The sequence below is a fragment of the Rhincodon typus genome, chromosome 2 (assembly GCF_021869965.1).
Source record: "Rhincodon typus isolate 14 chromosome 2, sRhiTyp1.1, whole genome shotgun sequence".
Lineage (NCBI taxonomy): Eukaryota > Metazoa > Chordata > Chondrichthyes > Orectolobiformes > Rhincodontidae > Rhincodon > Rhincodon typus.
In genome coordinates this window covers 44,241,804-44,259,182 of record NC_063333.1, presented here as the reverse complement: position 1 = coordinate 44,259,182, position 17,379 = coordinate 44,241,804, and the positions used below count along the sequence as shown (strand labels likewise).

The 17,379-nt window shown below is 41.3% G+C and overlaps 1 protein-coding gene across 1 annotated transcript in view; it reads left to right on the top strand.

The window, feature by feature from the left end:
* The window catches only part of LOC109928491 (disintegrin and metalloproteinase domain-containing protein 22), a 320,108-nt gene that overhangs the window by 244,443 nt on the left and 58,286 nt on the right, over nucleotides 1-17,379 (top strand). Inside the window, exon 23 of the mRNA XM_048607855.1 lies at nucleotides 6,880-7,048. Coding sequence (XP_048463812.1) covers nucleotides 6,880-7,048 — 169 coding nt within the window. The remainder of the gene's footprint in view (nucleotides 1-6,879; nucleotides 7,049-17,379) is intronic.

Below are 17,379 nucleotides of genomic sequence, written 5' to 3'. Positions count from 1 at the left end.
GCTAGGCAAGCTCTTCTGAAAGTGCAACGTCATTTTGGACTTTGGGCAAAATTTAACATGTCAGCTCCCACAGTGTAGGTGACAAGTGAATTAACATCATAATCATGTACAGAATACTACTTCCAAAACACCCAGCCTGTTTCACAAAGAGCCAAGGAATCATTTTTACTTTTGACTATGACAGCAAGTTGGTGATATCAGATCAGTTTGTCCATGGTAACAATACCCCAACCCTAAAGGGAAATAAAATTGAGTGGGATATGCAGTCGTGTACTGACTATAAGGGAAATGAAAATCTCTTTTAGATTGCCTTTAGCCATCAATGATAGTAATTAGCAGTGACTGCCAGTAGTTTCACAGTGGAATCAAATCATTTCTTATGATTTGCTCATTTAGTCATTTTAATTAAATTCATTGTCAGTCTTGATTAGGCTTATAGTGTGCTCGATGGTGTTTACAATTAATTACAATTGTGATGCTTATTAAACATTTACTTTGCATTTCATTTCAGTTGTTATGTTTTGCATAGTGACATCATTAAACTTAGTTTTATACTTATACGCTTTCAAATAAACTACTTGTCATGCAAGCAAAACTTCCCATGTAGTTTTTACAAAATAGAATGTGCAAATATAACTACTTTTTTACAGTAAAGCATGAAAAGTATTTGAATGTTTTTAAACATAGAAGAATTTGTAAGAACATGAGAAAGCAGCTGAATTTTAACATTCTCATAATTTTCCTTTACTTCCTTTCTTCTCTAGAAGGACATATAATTGTTTCTTGAGCCCACAAGCACTGCCTGCTTGAATGGCTGGACAAGGTTAAGGAGATAGGGAGGAGTGTAGTGACTCAAGGAGGTTACTGAGATAGGGAGGGGTATAGGGACAAGAAGAGATTACAAAGATGGGGAGGGGTGTATGGACAGGAGGAGATGACAGAGATAGGTAGGGATGTAGGGGCTGGAGGGGCTTTAGAGATAAGAGTGATGTAGGGGCCAGAAGAGATTACAGAGATAGGGAGGGGTGAAGGGGCTGGAGGAGGTGACAAAGATATGGAAGGATGTAGGAGCTAGAGGAGATTACAGAGATATCACAATTCTCTTCTGATAAAGACGACCATTCCATTAGCTTTCTGAATGGTAAATCATTCCAGAATTCTATTAATCTTTGAGTGAGAGTGTGTGCTCTTCTCACTCATGATTGTTAAGATATTTGAAACCTTGACAAAAAAAAATCCTGAAATAAGCGTTTGACCAACTTGGCCAGCTCCCTTCATAAGCCTGAAATTTTTTTGTCCAAGAAATGAGCTCAATTACCTAACCTTCCTCATAGCCTCAGCTCCGGTTACACTAAAGCTACAGGCCTCCTACTGTTCGAACAAAAATCAAAGAACAAAGAAAATTACAGCACAGGAACAGGACCTTTGGCCTTCCGAGCCTGCACCGACATGCTGCCCATCACAACTAAAACCCCCGACCTTCTATAAACAAAGTCATGCTGCTGACTGTACCCTGCACTCATATTAAGAGCAATGTACAGGAGGAGGTAGGATTGTCCACGTACTCAGACATTGGAAAGGATTAATTAGCAACATAGGAACTACCCATCAAGTTTCTTCTTCCATTTAATACGAAAATGGCTGATTAAACACTTCAATGCCTTTCATCCACATTATCCCACAACCCTGTATACCACTGGTATTCAGAAATCTATGAATCTCCTTCTTGAAGTTACTCAAAGTCTGAGCTCCCATAGCCATGTGGAGTAGAGAATTCCAAATATTTACTACCTCTGAGTAAAAACCTATGTCCTCATCTCAGTTTTAAGACATATCCCATTTATTTTCAAATTACGGCCCTTGACTCCACAAGCAGGGGAAACATCTTATTTGCATCTATCAAAGTTCAATGAAATCACTTCATTCTTCAAAACTGTGGAGAACACAGGCAGAGTTGGCTCAATCTCTCTTCATTGGACGGTCCTGCCATCCTGAGAATAAGTCTGATGATTTTGTTCACTGCCTGTAAGGTGATACTATCCTTTTTGAGGTACGGAAACCAAAATTGCTCACAGTACTCCAGCTGCGATCTAACCAAGCTGCTGTGCAATTAAAACAAGACTTCACTACTCCTGTACTTAAATTCTTTTATGATAAAGATTCGATTAGCTTTCTGAATAGCTTGCTGTACCCACATGTTTGCATTCAAAGAATTATCGTCAAGGACACCTATGCCCCATTTTATATCGATACTTTCCACCCTCTTGCCATTTGTAAAATACTCTGCATATCTGTTTCTCCTGCCAAAGAGGACAAGCTCACATTCTGTTCCATCAGACGTGTTCTTGCCGATTCATTAAGCCTGTCCAAATCTTCCTGAAGATGCTTTGCTTCTTCCTCACAACACACATTCCCACTTGGCTTTGAAATATATTTCATAAACTTATGTGACACACCAGTGGGCTACATAGTGACTCCTAAATTATGACTTGTCCCAGAACAATAGTATAACTATACCCAGTGTAAAGCCCAAGTAATTGGAGGTAGCTATTTTAAATATCAGATCTCTCACTTGAGTGCACTGGGAAGTGCCCTAAGGTTTATTTTTTCACGTCAATGTACAAATTATACTGTTTCCTGAAAATGTGTTATTGGAAGTAGAATCGTAACCCTAAGTTTCCAATACCTGCTAGGCAGTCTGTGCCCTTGTAAAATAGATTATTGATATCAGAAGCATGTACAATACTCCAGATCTGTCTATTAAAGCAGCAGAACCACTTTTAAATTGTATCTTCTCCATGAGTGCAACCATTTTTTTATTTTATTCCAGCTCTGTAATATACTTTGAAGTTTATATACCTGCTATAATTGAATGCATACCGTCTTATTGGCTCATATATTTCCTGCTAATTACTCTACAATAATTGATACTGAATTAAAGCTACAATATATTGGTCAGGTTACCTAAAGGATCCCGTCTCTGGTGGTAATTATTAGTCAAAACAAAAAAAAAAGTCATGGTGATTTGGTCACTGGGTAAGAAATTGTTTGGTTGTATGTGACAGCACTTCCAGACGTAAAAAAAGAAAAAAAATCCAGTCTCAGTCTTGTGGATGGCACGGTGGCTCAGTGGTTAGCACTGCTGCCTCACAGCGCCAGGGACCCAGGTTTGATTCCAGCCTTGGGCGACTGTCTGCGTGGAGTTTGCACATTCTCCACCATTTCTGCATGGGTTTCCTCCAGATGCTCTGTTTTCCTCCCACAGTCCAAAGATGTGCAGGTTAGGTGGATTAGCCATGCTAAATTGCCTGTAGTGTTCAGGGATGTGGCGATTTGGTGGGTTATAGGGGGATGGGTCGGTGTGAACTTGTTGGGCCAAAGGGCCTGTTTCCACACTGTAGGGATTCTATGATCTATTCTATTCTAATTGAGGACTCTTGTGATGCAGTGGTGGTGTCCCTACCACTGTGCCAGATGGCCCAGTTCAACTCCTGAGATAACAAGGTGTAGAGCTGGATGAACACAGCAGGCCAAGCAGCATCAGAGGAGCAGGAAGGCTGACATTTCAGGCCTAGACCCTTCTTCAGAAATGGGGGAGGGGAAGGGGGTTCTGAAATAAATAGGGAGAGAGGGGGAGGCGGATATAAGATGGATAGAGGAGAAGATAGGTGGAGAGGAGACAGACAGGTCAAAGAGGCGGGGATGGAGCCAGTAAAGGTGAGTGTAGCTGGGGAGTTAGGGAGGAGATAGGTCAGTCCAGGGAGGACGGACAGGTCAAGGGAGCGGGATGAGATTAGTAGGTAGGAGATGGGGGTGCGGCTTGAGGTGGGAGGAGGGGATAGGCGGGTGGAAGGACAGGTTAGGGAGGCGGGGACGAGCTGGACTGGTTTTGGGATGGGGTTGGGGGAGGGGAGATTTTGAAGCTTGTGAAATCCACATTGATACCATTGGGCTGCAGGGTTGCAAGCAGAATATGAGTTGCTGTTCCTGCAACCTTCGGGTGGCATCGTTGTGGCACTGCAGGAGGCCCAGGATGGACATGTCATCTGAGGAATGGGAGGGGGAGTTGAAATGGTTCGCGACTGGGAGGTGCAGTTGTTTAGTGCGAACCGAGCGTAGGTGTTCTGCAAAGCGGTCCCCAAGCCTCCGCTTGGTTTCCCCAATATATAGGAGGCCACAACGGGAACAGCGGATGCAGTATACCACATTAGCAGATGTGCAGGTGAACATCTGCTTGATGTGGAAAGTCTTCTTGGGGACTGGGATGGGGGTGAGGTGGGAGGTGTGGGAGCAGGTGTAGCACTTCCTGCGGTTGCAGGGAAAAGTGCTGGGTGTGGTGGGGCTGGAGGGGAGTGTGGAGCGGACAAGGGAGTCCCGGAGAGAGTGGTCCCTCCGGAAAGCAGATAAGGGTGGGGAGGGAAAGATGTCTTTGGCGGTGGGGTCGGATTGCAGATGGTGGAAGTGTCGGAGGATGATGCGTTGGATCCGGAGGTTGGTGGGGTGGTACGTGAGGATGAGGGGGATTCTGTTTTGGTTGATATTGCGGGGAGGGGTTTGAGGGATGAGTTGCGGGAAATGTGGGAGACACGGTCGAGGGCGTTCTTGACCACTGAAGTGGGGAAGTTACAGTCCTTGAAAAATGAGGACATCTGAGATGTACGGAAGTGGAATGTCTCATCCTGGGAGCAGATGCGGCGGAGGCGAAGGAATTGGGAATAGGGGATGGCATTTTTGCAGGAAGGTGGGTGGGAGGAGGTGTATTTTAGGTAGCTGTGGGAGTTGGTGGGCTTGAAATGGATATCGATTTCCAGGTGGTAGCCAGAGATGGAAACAGAGAGGTTCAGGAAGGAGAGAGAGGTATCAGAGATGGTCCAGGTAAACTTAAGGTTGGGGTGGAAGGTGTTGGTGAAGTGGATGAACTGTTCGAGCTCCTTGTGGGAGCACGAGGTGGCGCCGACACAGTCATCAATGTAACGGAGGAAGAGGTGGGGTTTAGGGCCAGTGTAGCTACGGAAGAGTCCCGGAGAGTGGTCCCTCCGGAAAGCAGATAAGGGTGGGGAGGGAAACATGTCTTTGGTGGTGGGGTCAGATTGCAGATGGCAGAAGTGTCGGAAGATGATGCGTTGGATCCGGAGGTTGGTGGGGTGGTACGTGAGGACGAGGGGGATTCTGTTTTGGTTGTTATTGCGGGGAGGGGGCGTGAGGGATGAGTTGCGGGAAATGCAGGAGACACGGTTGAGGGCATTCTCGACCACAGAGGGGGGGAAGTAGCTCCTACCTGCTCCAGAGGTGTGTTATAACGTCTCTGGACAGTTTGATCTTAAAAAAAAATTCCAGCCTCCCTTAATGGGGTTTGCACATACATTACTCAATTGTGCAAGTGGGTGATTTACTAGTGGTGGTTAATAGATGGGCAAAAATACCATGGGTGACTTGGCAATGCAAAAAAGGACTGTTCTGTTGTGTGTAAGATCATTGCTGGATATAAAGAAGGAAAAAAAAAATCCAGCTGGGCTCCTGTGGTGCAGTGGTGCTGTGCGTACCTCTGAGTCAGGTGCAGGTCCATGTCCAAACTATCCCTGTGGTGTGTGTAATACACTTCACCAGGTTGATGAAAAATATCTGAAAAATCCAGCCAGCCTAAATTTGCTTTACCTTCTACGTCATAATGTATATTATAATATGAAGGATTTTGAGTGAATTTAACACTTGTGACAACTCTTGTTTATAGAGTCATAGAGGTCTACAGCACAGAAAAAAGGCCCTTCGACCCATCAACTCTGTGCCATTCAAAATCAAGCCCCAATCTATTCTAACCCCATTTTCCACCTCATGGCCGTGTATGCCTTGGTGTCGCAAGTGCACATCTAAATGCTCCTTCAATGTTATGAGGGTTTCTGCCTCCACCACCCTGACAAGCAGTAAGTTCTAGATTTCCACCACCCTTTGAGAGAAAAATCTTTCCCGCATATCCCCTCTCAACTTTCTGTCCCATGCCTTAGATTTATGCCCCCTATCGTTGATCTGTCCACCAAGGAAAGAAGTTTCTTCCTGCTTACCCTATCTCTACTCCTCATAATTTTGTATATCTGAAGCATAATCCCCTTAGTCTGCTCTGTTCCAAGGAAAACAAGCGCAGTCTATCCAATCCTGCCTTTTAAATGCTCTGTTGCACAGAACAGTATCATGCTTTGAAGCATCCAGTGAGCTCCAGTGCTGAGCTTCTTCATCCACCCAGCTGTGGATCCAGGGACTACACTGAGAGGCAGTGGCAGGAAAGAAAGAAAACCTATTAAAGGTACTTTATTGGCATGGATGACATTGCGCTGTATATGAAGTCTCAGGTTTGTATAAATTTGCTTGATTTGGCACTGCAACTGTTTGTTTAAGTCTGTGTAGCCTGGAATGTAACTGCTACAGAGCTGTGGCAGTGAGGTGCCCACCAAATTGTGTTCCCAATATTTCTAACGCTAATGTTCCTACTAAAGTGACTGTAACCGAGCTTGAGGGAGCCAAAGAGACGGCTTTGCCGATACTTCCTCTCAGGCCTCCGTACTCTTGTCCTCAGAGGTTGAGGAAGCAGTTTCCGGTTTCTCCACAGAGCTGGTGAACATCCTGCTGGTCCCTGAAAGAAAAAAAGAGAGACGGCATCATGGTTAAAAATGGTGTACAATGAATGGCATTGAAAAGTGGACTTACTGTGAGAGTTGAACCCTAGGGTCTAGTTCCTCCAGTTTGGGTGATTTACTCACTTTCCACCACTTTGTTAGAATTGTTCACATAAACATCTATATCAGTGTGCCAAATATGCCCTCTAAAAATGATAAATCACTTATGAGTTTCTACTTTGAAGTATATTGTTCTGTTTGTTTTTTCTAGTGGTGGCCATGTCATATTAGATGAAGTCACAGATCTTGGGTACGTGCAAGATGGAACCCCATGTGGACAGGACAGAATGTGTATCAATCGCAAGTGTCTTCCTCTGAAAGCATTTAATTTCAGTATCTGCCCTGAAACTAGTGGTGCAAGAAAATGTTCAGGACATGGGGTAGGTTAATAAAAATGTTTCATTATTCAACCATTAGCGACTATGTTGGAAGCTGAGTAATTACCTTCACCGGTTGCCACTTGTCTTTGATTTTCTCCTTAGTTCCGTTAACAAGAATCTAGAAATTATACGATTGTTCTTGACCTAGAAAGTGCCAATAACTGACTGGAGGAGGAATAATGTAGCTACTGCCTCTAATCATATTTAGAAATAAACCTATTCACTGTTAAATTTTGATGAATAGTTTCAGTTGCACACGTTTTTGTATCTAAACACTCCTAACAAAGCAGGCAAGTTAGCTACACAAGTTCAGATCAAAAATAATGAAACACCTGAATTAAAAGTGTAAAAATGAAATTATGAGCTATTTCAGAAGAATTTCAATCCATAACATGGTCAAAGATTGAGGCAATAGTTACAAGTCATTTTATTTCATTACCCTTATTTGTAAAACTGTGCATTAATATTTCAAAATATATACGTTATCCTTTTGAATCAGTGGGGACTGTACTTGGATTATGAACCCTCTGTGTAAAGATATATAAAGTACAACTTTACTGAATTCAAACTTTTAGAAAGATTAATGTATAATACACCATTTTAAGGTTTTGTGTTATTGGTAAGCTTTCAAATGTGCTTAATGTCGGTGTGATGACCCTAAGGAATACTTTACACTCATGACTTAGGAGCTTTTCTCTTTGCCTTGTAGGACAGGTTACCATATTTGTCATTCAGTTTTTCTAAATATATGTTTTGCAATGTAACAACCTACTCGCTGAAGTCTTTCAATGAAACATTAAAACTGCCTTTTATGTTCTCAAGTGGAGTTTTTTGTATTTATATTTCTGATATCAAACACTGAAAGGTAAAGTGACATATTCCTTCTTCTGTTCTTATTGGTCAAATTATTAAAAATTATGTATTCATTTATAACACAGACTTGATCCGTTACATGCCAAATAGTCACAAATCCTTCATTCATCATTTGTTACAGGACGATTACTCAAGGTTCTATTTGGTGATACTCCATGCTCTCCTGATATGCGGACATTGGTGGTCCAGGACAATAGAACATAAGCAGCTTTCTAATTGTAACATAAGTGAAAGAGAAAATCACATTTAAAATTCTCCAAATATATTACTTCAATTAATATATGGCCTTTATTCATTCTCATTCTGGACCTTTCTTGCCTGTTATGTTTAGATGTGCTATCTGTGTACGTGTTTACAATTTATTTTCTTTATGTTATGCTGTGTTTGTATATATAAGTAGAACTAATAAAATCAGTTTTGCAATCATAGCTGAAACTGGTACCACAAATATACATGGAATATACATTTTAGCATTTATCTTAATATTTTCCATTGAGCAACCTTTTTCCAAAATAATTGTCCAAAAACAAATGTTTTCATTTATTCACAATAGCTTAGTTTGATGTTTAAACACTAATTAGTGTATTAAAAAAGAGTCTTAAACAACTCCTTCCTCACTTGCAGATGCTGAAGAAATGCATTTAGAAATAATAGCATTTCTTCCCTAATGTTTTCTGCTTCCATTGCAAAATAAGATTCATTTTTCATAGAATGCGCACAACCACCAGAGTGCAGAAAATGGTAAGTGATTCTGAGCTTAATTTATAAAACGAAACATACAACCAGATGGTATGTTACAATTCACAACGAGACATAATAAATGTCTCCTCAAATGACTAAATTCCTCTTAACCATAATATATTCCATTTGTCATGTACATTTAAAATAAATTTTCAATTTTATTTCACAAAAGTAATTTGTCACACGAGTGAATAGAGCTGAGCAATTTTTGTTTGGAAGTTTAAGCATACTGTGTATGAATCATGTTTTTAGTGGCTCACCATCACCTTCATGCCTTAAATGTGGATCAAAATTGTTATATTTTTATTAACAGAAAATTCTATTTCATAGCAGATTATTATAATATTGGTTCGCAACAAACAACTACACCTCCCAGTTGCGAACCATTTCAACTCCCCCTCCCACCCCTTGGACGACATGTCCATCCTGGGCCTCCTGCATTGCCACAATGATGCCACCCAAAGGCTGCAGGAACAGCAACTCATATTTTGTTTGGGAACCCTGCAGCCCAAGGGTATCATTGTGGACTTCACAAGCTTCAAAATCTCCCCTCCCCCGACCGCATCCCAAAACCAGCCCAGCTCATCCCCGCCTCCCTAACCATTCCTCCCACCTCAAGCCCCACCCCCATCTCCTACCCACTAACCTCATCCTTCCTCCTTGACCTGTCCGTCCTCCCTGGACCGACCTAACCCCGCCCTAACTCCACACCTGCATTCACCTTTACTGGCTCCAACCCCACCTCTTTGACCTGTCTGTCTCCTCTCCACCTATCTTCTCCTTTATACAACTTCTGACTGCCTCCCCCTCTCTCCCTATTTATTTCAGGATCCCCTTCCCCTCCCCCATTTCTGAAGAAGGGTCTCGACCCGAAACATTAGCTTTCCTGCTCCTCTGATGCTGCTTGGCCTGTTGTATCCATCCAGCTCTACACCTTGTTATCTCAGATTCTCCAGCATCAGCAGTTCCTACTATCTCTTATTATAATATTATCAGGTTTAATGCACATTTTCTTGTAGAAAAGTTTTCTGGTCATGGGAAAATGCCACAAGTGAGGATTATGTACAGAAATCCTGTGTAGGTTGACTTGTTGGATTGAAAGTCTTATTAGCTTATCAACAGAGTTATGTTTTTTGTTTCCTCATTCTTCATGAACACACTGGATTTTAGAAAATGAATAACAGATTTTCCTAGTGTGAATAAACTGCTAACCAGCAACTTTCTGACACAAGGGTCTTGAGCTGAAATGTTAACTGTGCTTCTCTCTTCACAAATGCTGTCTCAGCTGCTGAGCATTTCTAACACTTAATCTTTTTTCAAATTTCCAGCATCTGCACTATTCTTTTATTATACTGCGAACCATTCAGTTATAGGAACATCTTTGCAAGTTCAGAATTTTCATTAATACTTCATGATTTTTTTTTCTTTATTCATTCACGAGATGAGGGTGTCGCTGGCTAGGCAGCAGTTATTGCCCATCCCTAATTGCCCAGAGGGCAGTTAAGAGTCAACCACATTGACTCTGAGGTCACATGTAGGCCAGACCAGGTAAGGATGGCAGTTTCCTTCCCTAAAGGACATTAGTGAACCAGTTAGGTTTTTCCTGACAATCGACAATGGATTCACTCTTAATTCCAAATATTTATTGAATTCAAATTCCACCAGCTGCCGTGGCGGTATTCGAACCCAAGTCCCCAGAACGTTATCTAGATCTCTGGATTAACAGTCCAGCAATAATACCACTAGGCCATCGCCTCCCTGCATCATACCTTTATTAATAGTCTATGTACTATTTTTTAATACTTTCACGGTGAAGGCCAGCAATAACAAAGTTATTGAACAGCTCTAGTTTTGGAGAACTACCAAGGCAATTCTAAGAAATGAACATGTAGAAAATTACCCTAAACATTTCCACCTAAACAATGTGGATATCAGAGATTATTGATGAGTGGAGGAGCTCATGCGAGGAGCAACAGGGTTGCAAAAGATAGAAATGCCGAGTCACTGAACCATCTTTTTCTCCTCCGGAGCTCCTCAGCATCACTCTATGTGATGTTGCCCTGACTGCATTCAGGCAGTCCTACTGAAAATTTGTGTTTCAGAACCTACCACATCCTGAGAAAAGCATCTCGAAAACTGACATCTACTTGATATGGGTGGAAAATTGCCCACTTATGTCCTGTACATAATGCGGGAAATATCCAACCAAGGCAATTACTGCCCCATCAGCCTACCCATCAGTAAAGTGATGGATAATATCACAATGCACATGCTTATTGATAACTTGCTGACTGATTCACAATTTGGATTCCACCAGGGCTATTCAGTTCCTGACATCAGTACAGCCTTGATTCAACCATAGACAAAAGAGCTGAATTCCAGAGGTGAAGTGAGAGTGACTACCCTTGATGTCAAGGCTGAAGTTGACTGAGTGTGGCATTAAGAAGCCATAGTAGAACTGGAGTCAGTGTGAATCAAGGGGAAATTCTTTGCTGGTTAGAGTCATACCTGGCACAGAGGAACTTGGTTGTGATTGTTGGAAGTTAGTCTTCTTAGGTCCAGGACATCAATGCCGGACTTCCTCGGAGTAATTTAAAAGCGTAAAGAAATGGAGCAGGAGCAGGCTATTCATCCCTCAAACCATTCTGTAAAATCATGGCTAATCTGCTGCAGGCCTCAATTCCACTTTTGTGTCAGCTCTTTATGCCCCCAACTCCTCCATATTTCAAAATTCTATCTACCTCTTCTTTAATTACTTTCTGTGATCTATCCTCCTCAACTCTCCAGAGTATAGAGTTCCAGACATTCATTATCCTCTGAAAGAAGAAATTCCTTTGCATATATCTTATTGTGGAATTATTTTAGTTACATGGGTTTCAGGTCTTGGTCAAGTATTGTAGGCCAGCTGCCTGTGATGCCAGTCAACTGTAGAACAGCTCAATGTTGAGTGACGCTATTTTCAAAAGCCACATTGATAATTGGGCATAAATACCAAAGCATGTAGACAAAATCCAGAACACACATTAATGAGAAAGGAAAGGGAAAATTTAATTGCAAATGGATTTTGGCAGGTGGGTGGTCAAGATGAACACATTATGTGCCTGATGTTGGCAGCATGAGGCCTGATGATGCTAACAGGTCTCACCACCCCTAATGTGACAACATTTATCACAATTTTCAACAGTTGTAGCCATCAAGAAACTCAGCTATGAAACATTACAATCGTTGAGTGTTGTCGTCAACTAAAGTTATAGAAAAATAGCCAACAGAATTTTTAACTACATGTTACTACATTTATTTTTATTTATTCATGGGATGAGGGCATTGCTGTTGAGACATACATTTATTGCCCGGGTTTACTTGCACTTGAAATGTTGAATTGTCTTCTTTCATGCAACAGAGGTAATTTTCAAGGATGATTAATGGTGTGGGCTATCCAAACTGAGTAAGGACGGAGCACTTCCTTCTCTGAAGAACATTAGTGTAAAAACTTTGGTAAATTCATGGTCATCATTACTGACATTAGCTTTTAATTCCTGATTTCTTGAATTAATTGAATTTAAATTCTCCATGACTGTGGTTAGATTGTGAGATAGGACAGTAGGAGGGGACTCAGGTGCTGGTGAGATGAGAATATCCCGAATGTTGAAGTTGGACCAGACTCCCAGTGTGGCCCTGCTCTCTCCTAACTATCCCCAGGGCAGGAATGAAAGAGAACAGGTTAAACCTTTGGATCCATCAGATAGATAATTGCAAAATAATTGAGGTTGTTAAGAAGTCTCTGATGAGGTGTTTTTACACATGGTATTCTGAATTCATGGCAATAGAACCTCTTAGGCCTGTCAGTAACTCACCACAGTAAGTGCACAGTGGGACGAGTTTCTTCAAAACTAGCCACCTTGAACTGCTTTGATGAATGAAGCTGAAGAACCCCCGTTATGGCCATTGAGAGGCTGCAGTTTGAAGTACTACTTCTTCAGAGAGAGCTTTCACTATTTGACAAGTGATTTGCCAACTTCTAGGAGGGTAATTCACCTGTCTAACAGTTCACGCAAATTCAGCGACATGCCTCTGCTACCAACGTTAAAAGTGGCATGGGCACAGTTTATTCATCGCTACCTTCCATCTCTACTGAGGATCACAGGCAGAGGTCATGCCATCAATTTGCACCATTAGTGGCCACAGGATCAATGCCCACAGCAGCAGCTTTTCTGTCAATCGCAAGCCCTTCCACATGGAAACCGAGATGCAACTAGAAGGAGGGAAGCTCACCTCAACACAGTCTCCACATGCGGAGGACTGTGTTTGAGCACGAGTAGCTCAGGATCTCATGGCAGGTTATTGCTCACATCTGGAGACTTCTGGAATGCAGACGACTTCCCAGTGGAAGAAGTGGCCTTGTCACACATTGTCAGTGACCGATAATGTGCATATCAGTGGGAAGTCAATGCTTTCGTAGCACCCCATTGCTGCACAGTCCTCAAAACCTTGGTCTCTGCTTTGAGCCCTCTTCTCCCATAGGAAGGGAGAGAGAGCAGAGAGAACTTAGTAGTCATGATAGTTTATGTAGAGAGGATGGAAGGACACCATTTGAGGATGGTGACTGTCTCACACATGGATGTGCGAGGGCAGTTGGCTGAGGGTGACTGTGAGTATTGGCTACTCAAATGACTATTTATTGATACTCCAATAACATAACTAGTAAGTTAGTAAGCATATCTCCCACGCAATCATTAAATCAGAGGATCAAACCTGATTCTATCAAGGGTCCAGGATAGCATGACAGAAGCAGCACCAGACATACCTAAAACAAGGTGGCAACCTGATGAGGCTACAAAACAGGACTACTTGAATGATAAACAGCAGAAGCAGCAAGTGTTAGACATAACTAAGCAATCCCACAACCAATTAGTTTTTTTTTAATCATTTGTGGGATGTGGGCATCCCTGACTGGCCAGCATTTCTTACCCATCCCTAGTTGACCGTGAGAAGGTGGTGGTCAGCTGCCTTCCTGAACCGCTGCAGTCCACCTGCTGTGGGTTGACCAACAATGCCATTCGGGAGGGAATTCCAGAATTTTGACCCAGCGACAGTGAAGGAACGGCGATGTATTTCCCAAGTCAGGATCGTGAGTGGCTTGGAGAGGAACTTGCAAGTGATGGTGTTCCCATACGTCTGCTGACCTAGTCCTTCTGGATGGAAGTGGTCGTGGGTTTGGAACATGCTGCAGAACTAACTGTACCCTGTAGCCAACCTGTTCCAGTACAGCTAAACACTGGCATCTACCCAATAACATGGAGGATTGACACAGTTATGACATGTCCACAAAGAATCAAGACAAATCCAACCCTACCATTCACCACCCTATCAACCTATTCTCAATAATTAGTAAAGTGATGGAAGGGGTTGCCAACAGTCCTATCGAGTGACACTTATGAAGAATAAATGCTCATGACACTCAGTTTGTATTCCACCAGAACCACTCTGCTCATGACCTCATTTCAGCCTTGGACCAAAAATGGGCAAAAGAAGTTAACTCCAGATTTAGGTGAGAGTGGATTGCCCCGCAACTAAGGCAGTGTTTGACCAAGTGTGCAAAACCTCGCAAAACCAATGTCATTTGGAATCAGGGTAAAAATTCAAATGTTGGTTGATACAAGGAAGATGGTTGTGGTTGTTGGAGGTCAATCATTTAAGTTCCAGGACATCTCTGCAGGAGCTCTTCAGGACAGTCCTCTCGGCCTAACCATCTTCAGCTGCTCCATCCATCATAAGGTTTGATTTGGGGATGTTCACTGATGATTACACAATGATTACCACCATTTCCATATGCAGCAAGACCTGGACAATATCCGGGTTTGGATTGATAAGGAACAACATTTTCATTACACAAGTGGCAGGCAGTATCCATCACCAACAAGAAAGGATCTAACCATCGTCCGTTGACATACAATGGCATTACCATTGTTGAATCCCCCACTATCAACTTCATGGGAGATATCATTGACCAGAAACTGAACTAGATCAGCCATAGAAGTACTGTAGCTGAACAAGCAGTACAGAGGCTAGGACTACTACAGCAAGTAACTCATCTCCTGTATCGTCATTTTCTGACAAGCACGAGTCAAGAGTATGCTAGAATGCTGTTCACATGCCTAGGTGGATGCAGCTCCAACGACATTGAAGAAGCTCAACATCATCCAGGACAAAGCACCCTGCTTGATTGGCACACCATCCATTTCTTTCATTACTGACACATGGTGGCTGGAATGCAAAGATGGGTGACAGTTGCAGGGGAACATCACAACCTGCAGTTGCCCTCCAAGCCATTCGCCATCCTGACTTGCAAATATACCATTGTCGGTATACCTACACCCCAAGGACTACAGTGGTTCAAGAAGGTGGTATACTTCCACCTTCACTAAGGCAATTAGAAATGAGCAATAAATGCCGGTCTAACCGGTGGGACCCTCATTCCACAACCAAACATAAAATGTCCAAGTTAAATGAAAATATTTTGAATCTATTAAAATGTTTTGAATTCATAATCCATGATAAGCTGATTGCTAATTTAATATAAATTGCAATCCATGTGGAGTAGTATGGTGCAGAAATAATAAATGGTCTGGAATCCATTCAGAATGTCGTATGCTATTTTGACAAGAGTTGTAGTTTATTCTTTTATTTTAAATTCAGTATGATTTCAGGAAAAAAAACTATTCTATGCCTAAACAAACATTGTGACACAAAGTAGACATGTATATCTTGAAATATTCTTCCAGATTTTCAGTATCTACTTTATGCTGTTATATTATTTTCTAAAGTACTAATGAGGCAAAACTGCACAGTTTGTCTGACTAATAGGTAAGTGAAAATTTCTATTTATTTCACATTAATGAGCAGAATTTGTATAACCCATCCTCATCAATGGGAGATTTAAAATGCAATCCATGTTCTGACAATGAAGGTAATCCACCTAATTTATTCTCCACAGTGAAACATATTTTGACATTTCATAGCTTTTCATATTATACTAAAACCTATATCTATAATTGCGAACTTTTCAAATTTACAATAATTGCCAAATTGCAATTGCTAAATAAGTATACATAGCTCATGTGTTGTTTAATAAATGCACGTAACAATACTAAATGCACCATACTAACTTGGAATAGTCATATTTCTTAAAGGAAAAAGTCAGATTTTGATTGACATTTAATCTAATTAAAATTAAGTACAGTCTGATTATGCAGTGGATAGATCGATATCAAAAAACCCCACTTTTTTTAAACTTCTTTCTTGGGAATGGGTCAACATTTGTTGCCCATCTTTAATTGCCCTTGAAATGAGTGGCTTGTTAGGCCATTTCAGAGGGCAGATGACAGTCAACCGCATTACTGTGTGTTTGCAGTCACGTGTAGGCTAAACTGGGTAAGGATGGCAGATTTTCTTCCATAAAGGGCATTAGTGAACTAGATGGGATTTTATAATAATCAGTGATAGTTGTCATGGTCACCATTACTAACTACCTTTATAATACCAGGTTTTTAAAAATTGTACTGTAAACTCCTCCAGGTGTATTGGTCAGATTTGAACCCCAGAGATGTGGATGCTCATTCATTGAGAGTATTCGAGACAGACACCAATTGATATTTAGTACAAAGTGCATTTAGGAATAACAGTGTTGTAGTGGTAATGTCACTGTCTAGTCATTCAGTGACCCAGGCTAACGCTGCAGACATGGTTCATATTTGACTGTTGTCGAGGTTAGAATTTAAAAATCTGGAATTGAAGCCCAGTGTCAGTAATGGTCACCATGAAACTATTATCATATGACCATTGTCAATAAAATAAATCTGTTTTCTAATGTCTTTTAGGGAAGGAAATCTACCATCCTTCCTGCTCTGGCTTGCATGTGATTCCAGATTCATGGCAATGTGGTGAACTCTTAACTGCTGTCTGGGATGGCTCAGCAAGCCAGTTAGGAATGGGCAACAAATGTTCCCCTTATCACAACAGCCATTTCCACAAAGAATTTGTAAAAATCAATGGATACAGGGATATTCCAAGAAAGTGGAGTTACATTTGAATATCAGACATGATCATATTGAATGGCAGAGCTACTCCTATTTTGTATGTTCTTATGAATCTTCTGTTTATACAGTGAATAATCTATTAGCATTCAGTACCTTACAAAGAGAATCTGTTCATCAATGAGAATACAACATTTTAACGAATTTACGCTGCAATTGTAAACCGCTAAGCATTTCTCCAAGAGCAGAAAGTCTAACTTGTAGTTGAAGCTAATGGTTGGTTATGTGAAAAACTGTGATGCAAAAGGGACTATTAAAAAATGGCATCAACTTTCTTTACAGGGATTAGAAATCAGTATCTTAGACAGAATTCTGTCTGATTTATAGCCTGGAAGTCATTAAATTTTGATGATTTAATAAATAAATTAGTTTGTAAGAATATTAAAAGGAAACAACAAAAGTACCATTTAATCTGTTTTATTTGACAAGGTTCTTAATCATAAAGCATTCTCTTTTCGTTATTAATTGAGGTGATCAGACATGTATTAATTACTTCAGAGATGGTAGGAACTGCAGATGCTGGAGAATCTGAGATAACAAGGTGTAGAGCTGGATGAACACAGCAGGCCAAGCAGCATCATAGGAGCAGGAAGGCTGACGTTTCGGGCCTAGACCCTTCATCTC